At 40.8% G+C, this 6,051-nt stretch overlaps 1 protein-coding gene across 1 annotated transcript; it reads right to left on the bottom strand.

Annotated features, from left to right (window-relative positions):
* Positions 1–686: 686 nt before the first annotated feature.
* LOC308422066 (putative vomeronasal receptor-like protein 4) lies at positions 687–1,589 on the bottom strand (the record flags this gene model as incomplete). The annotated part of the gene is made up of 1 exon (XM_080918529.1): positions 687–1,589. The coding sequence occupies one exon, from the start codon at positions 1,587–1,589 to the stop codon at positions 687–689; it is 903 nt and encodes a 300-aa protein (XP_080774655.1).
* Positions 1,590–6,051: the final 4,462 nt, after the last annotated feature.

Raw genomic sequence — 6,051 nt, 5'->3', positions numbered from 1 at the left:
TGGTGATGACTTAAGGTCTGACATGGTTAGAATAGCCCACATTATTGTCACAAGTTTCCTAGAGGTTATGGAATCTGGCAACATCAATCAACTGGTGAGCAAGTTTGCTGTGTTGTGATGACCTCACTTGTTCATGGTAATCTGCCTTCTCCTGGGAAACCCTACCCCAGGAAAGGGTGCAGTCCTGACCCTGAACTACGCTATCTTGTTCTCCTTCACTGCCTTTGGGAATAGATAAATACTGATTCCTGACAGAAGTGTTGCCTGCAGCATTTTTTTCCAGTACTAATGAGAAGCCACTATTCACATGATAAGGATGGTGGAATGGGATGTTGGTAAGAATCCACTTTCCACATTCCTAGAAACCCTTAACTAGCCTTAGGTGGCTTTGTACTAGTCTCATTTATTAATGTAAGTTATTATAATGCTTAACTGACATAATGCTTGGATATATTAAAATACCAGGGCAAAGTGTGGTGAAGTGAAAAATGCTGACAATACCCAGGCAGGTCAGTAACCACGCCAAGACCTGGTCTATAAATTGGCATTTTGAGAGCTAATGCTATACAGAAAAGCGACATCTCCTGCGTGTAGTCTTCAAAATATTAAGGCAAATAAATGCTAGTGTGTATCTTGAGTGCATGGATGGATGGGCAACATTACTGTCACAAGTTTCCTAGCATTTTTCAGTGAAACCTCAAGGATTTAGTAACAGGTTTATCTCTGTTCATCAGTACAAAAGGGCTGAGAACAGCATAACCAAGTACTAGACATGTTTTAATATTTAGTATAATGGACTCATGAGTCACCATGGAACCTGTATAAAAAGAGAAAATAAAGTCTGCCCAATAAAAGAACAGGAAACAGCTCATGAGAATGACAACACTCTGTGCAGCTCTGATCTCTGGACTGAAACTGTTTACAAGCCTGCAGCTATGAAGGTAGAGGACACGTTTGTGATGTTTATACAGGTGAAAAGAAATGTATCCACTACTCCAGCCCATGAGAATCTGGAAGATGAGATCACGAGCAGCCATGAGCACGAGAAAAAGCCATTTAACTATGTGCCTGGATGGCAGCATATAGCAATACCCAATGTACCCTGTGACTCCAGATCTGTTCATGCCACTGTCTGCTGTTATATAGTACAACAAGTTGGAGCTTATAAGGATATTAAGCATCCAAAAGGAGAACACATAGGTAAGAACTTGCCACAAGGTCTGTGGTTTGAGCTTTTCCCAGATGGTGGTTCTGGGACTGATGGTGACAGCCTGGACCACACTGAGGAGACAGGTGGTGCAGATGGAGAGGCCCCGTGCCATCCTTGCCAGATAAACCACAGCTTTACAGCCAATATTTCCTAGGAAGTTTCTGAAATAAAACACTGTGGTTATATCTCTGATCCCTGTGCTGCAAATAATGATCAGATTAGAAAAAGCCAAGTGGATGAGAATAAGGTTGACAGACGTTTTCTCAGTCCTGAATGCAGAAGTGGACACAAGTCTCAGAAACATTAAGATATTGCCCACAATTCCAGGTCCAGTAAGAGAAAGGAAAACTATTGTCTGGACAATGTTATTCCAGTTCATATTTTGACTTCATGCATGACACTAGGAAAAAATCATTTGTGAAACATATGTAAGATTTCTCTGTTTATTCCTGTGGAGGGAAATGGTCTCATGGATGTAAGTACATACAACCTTTTCCTTAATGATTCCTTAGCAGATTCTTGGTTTTTGTTGTTGTTTGTTTTCAATTGTACTCTTTCATTCCACAGAAGGGCTGATAGCTACAATCAGGCATAGACTTGATAGTTTCCTGCCTTTCAGGATGATCAATCATCCTTCAAGTCCATATGGCTGTGATCTTCCCAGACAAAATCTAAATGAATGACATCATTTTGTCAGTTGTCATAGCAACACAGTTCTGAGTATGAACCTGGTGGGCTCCTTCCTTTGCCAGCATGTCACCCAGTGTGACCTCAGACTACTGGACTGTTTGTGCTTCATTCTGATTCTCTTCTCCACCTATGATACTATCACTAAGTGGTGTGAACTCATAAAAGGTTTGCAGCTTCTCCAGGAAATTGTTCCTAGACAAATGGATTCATTTCTCCAGGATTACTATATGATATACTTCACTCCCCATATTCTTTTCTATAATTGGCACACAACCTGGTACTTTTAGGAGTTCGGTACCAAAACCTAGTCCTCTCATATCAAAGGAGGAGTAAGTCTAATAAAATTTGTGTTGTGTTCCCAGTTTTCCACATGAGTCAAATCTTATTTAGTTTTCCTGCCACTTACCTTGTTCTCCCAGTCTGTTTCTACTGAGAATTCTGCTCCAAACAAAAACACCAGGGAAACATTTCCTAGTTCATGCACTGGCAGTATAGATTCTATCCAAAGATACATGTAGCTGATTATATATATTTTAAGGTTTGTTGGGAGTAATGATTCTTCTGTCAGAAATGCACCAACTTATGAATTAAATTCTCCATAATATTCCACATTAATGTGTTAAAAACTTATAAATGGTATTCTCTTTAATATTTATTCTTATATTTAAGTTAACATATTACTTTAGGAGCTGGGAAAATGGTACAGTATATAAAAGGTTTACTGTATAAACATGAGGACCCAATTTCTGATGCCCAGCACCCAAATAAATGCTGACCAAAGAAGTGTAGGGTTGTAACTCCAGTGTGGATGCTGAGGGGTTTTCTGGGGGAAAGAAGCAGGTCCTGGGACTCCATTGGCTTACTAGCCTAGCAGATTCCATGAGCATTATGTTCAGAGAAAGACCCTGATTGAATATTTAAGGCTGAGAGCCGCTGAAACAGAGAACAATGCTGTCTCTCTTCTGCTTACACACACACTTGTGCAAGAGTAAATACACACACATGCAAAGTAAACTCCCCTAACACAGCACATAAAATCCTTTTGAAGCAGAACACTGCTCCATTTGCTTCACACTCACAAGCATGTCAAGGTTTACTGACTTTGTCCTTCATAATTAGCATCCTTCTCTTACCGATGTTATTCCTGAATTACCTTCACCCCCAACAATGGTAAAATTGATGCTTCTCTTGCCACAGGACTATGCACATAAACCCTGGCTGATCTTTGCCATGAGTCATGGCTACCTACTGTCCATCTTTCACATATCAGCTTACTTTCCATCTCTGGGCTTTCCTTGAACTCTGGCCTGTGTTGTTTGTGTATCCACTTCCCTCCTCTCTGGATAGCGAGCATTCTCAGAAAAACTGTTTTTATTTGCAGACTCTCGGTGATTTACATTGATGTTAATGCACACTCAAAAATGTTGTATGAGTAAGTTATTAAACGAAGCTGCTCTTCTCAAAACCTTACACTAAGCACAGAGGAAATTAGCAACAAACTTGCAGAGACACTTGAGGCAATCTTTTCTTTATGATATTAGAAAACTGAAATGTTAACTTTGGGTGACACATTTGGTAAATGAATTTCAGGCTTCCACCAATCTAAGTGAAGGGCATGTATTGTGCCTTAAGAAACTAAGATTTAATTTTACTTGTAATATCTCTGTATTAATTATTTTATAATTTGATCAAATTCTTTTTCTGTTCTTAGATCCACAAATATTAGAATTTATAATAACAAGGTAACTTGCTTTCCTTAACAAGGCCTCATCTAAAAGACCTATAAGTCTCATGTCTATAAATACATGTGTTATACAGAGATGCTGTTCACATATTTTAATAAGCATTCACAGACTTCCCACCTCCCTCATGTAAAAATAAATTTAGTCTGTATGAATTTAATAAAGTCAAGGTTTTCTGTAACAAAAATGTGGGTTACAAATGTACCAAATGCTTGATAAGAATACAAACATTTATAGTTTAAAGTTCATGGTGCAGAGAAGATGCCTCAGTTAGAAAAATGCTTTAAGAAGAGGCTCCAGGACCCAAGTTTCATGCCCAGAACTCTGACATAAATATAAGTTACAGAATCATGCTTTTGATTCCAGCACTGGGGATGAAGAGACAGGAAGATTTCTGGAAGTCTCTAGTCAGCCAGCCTAGAAGAAACTGAGCTTCAGACACCTGAAACTGACCTCTGGTTTACACACACACACACACACACACACACATCTGTACCTGCACATGCTAACAATAACAACATGCATTCTCCCACTCAACCCCCACACATGAACTCGTGCACACACATGCACAGACACACAAACACACACACACACACATGTATAAAGTTCTGTATGCACAAGAGCATTCATGACAATCAGCCACTGCAACACCAACTCCATCGGTTTCTGGATCTATTATGTTATTTAATTTTCTCGTGGCGAGCATTCTCATTTATTAACTGGAGATGGTGCTTTGTCCCAAGCAAGCATACTGTGAAGTGTCAAGTACAGGAAACTGAATTAGTTTTATTAAAGAAATAATTTTCTCTTGCCTTACTTATCCTCACATACACTCCCCCAACACTGTACAATCACACACTGTCTTATAGTTTGGAAAGTTCAGAAAAAGTGAAATCAGTGTCAGAAGTCAAAAGAGACCTATCTGCAAAAGACTAAATATAAGGAGTATGATGCACAGATCAGATCAAATCTTTGCTTCTCTTGAGGGTAAGCTGTATAAGATGATGGAGAATGTGAGTCCTTCTCAGACCCAGACTGAAACGCCACCAGCCTGCTGTGTCCTGTTTCTGCCTGTTCCACGTGATGGGCAGCTCTGGTATGGTTCACCATAAACTGCTGCAAACACTCCCTCAACCAGGTCTGGATGACAGCAGGGAAGGGATAAACTCTTTCTCTCTGGTCCTGCCTTCTTCCTTTTGCACAGTGACAGATGACTGGGACCCTCCTTTTTCCTACCTAGAGCCTCCCTGCCTCACAGCTCCCTTGCCAAAGTCACAGGGAGCCTCAGTCCACAGCTACAAGACAGCACTCACCTACTTAGTCTGTGCAGAGCTGGAGTGGGTATCCTCACAGCACAGCCAGACCCTGTTTATCATTTCTTAGTCTCCATGTGCATAGTAGCTCATGCTGCTGTCAGGAATTTGGCTCCACCAGGGGGAAAAGAGCTCCTTCTGCAAATCTTCATCCCCAAGGCCAGCCCTCTCCCTGGTTCTCTGACATTTGCTGATCTAAAATAATTATGACTTTAATTAGAGCCTGTGGGTAGTAAGACAAGAGCCGACAGTGAGCAGTGACCTCAGCATGCTGGTATCTCAGACTTTGTTCCAGTCCTTTTCCTGTTTCCTTATGTGTAAAGCCTGGAAGTGATTTCAACAAACATTTTAAAGCCCAAGGGAGTGAATTTATGAGTGTTTTCTAGTATAGTAACACCTATAATCAGATATGAGCAGATGCTAGTGTCATGCCACTGGAGGTGACATGTTTCAGTTACTCATTTATGCTTTTGCATGGGATATAAGTATCTGGATTTAGGTCATGGGTGACGTTGCTTGAAACATATCTGCTTTCACCATTGTTGAGTAGACATTTAGATCTATGAATGTTGTTACCTCCTTTTTGTCAGGTTGTGGGTCAGCTGAACAAAATTGGTTTTCAGTCTAGGGACTACATGGTGTTGGCATGTGAATGGGGTGTCAGGTGTGGTCTTAGTTCACCTAGGTCAGGTGTAACTTTGGGCAGGAGGAAAACTAGAGGAAAACTTTCTATAGTGTAGGAGAAATTTCTGGCCATGTTCAGAATTCTAGGAAGGGCCCATTAGATTCTATAGGATGTACTTGGGTCAAAGTGGGAGTAGGGCACAGGATACAAAATCTATAGGTGAAGCTGAGTGAGTTGTAGGCTATGTAGGGTTTCTTATCTGGAGTCTAGGACATAAGATACAATATAGTCCCAGCCCCTAAGTATGGCACAGGCTATCTGGAGGACAGGTAAACTGGGTCTGGGATTCCTACCAGGAGCTGAAGCTGGTCAGCCCTGTAGCAGCCATGTGTGTGGGTGGCTGATAGCTAGACAGACATGAGAGTTTCTACTTAGACAACTAGATTAGAATCCAGCTCTCCAATAGCTATG

This window comes from Micromys minutus, assembly GCF_963924665.1.
Source record: "Micromys minutus genome assembly, chromosome: 6".
Lineage (NCBI taxonomy): Eukaryota > Metazoa > Chordata > Mammalia > Rodentia > Muridae > Micromys > Micromys minutus.
The sequence above is the reverse complement of the archived record's forward strand: the minus strand, read 5'-3'. Positions and strand labels throughout refer to the sequence as shown.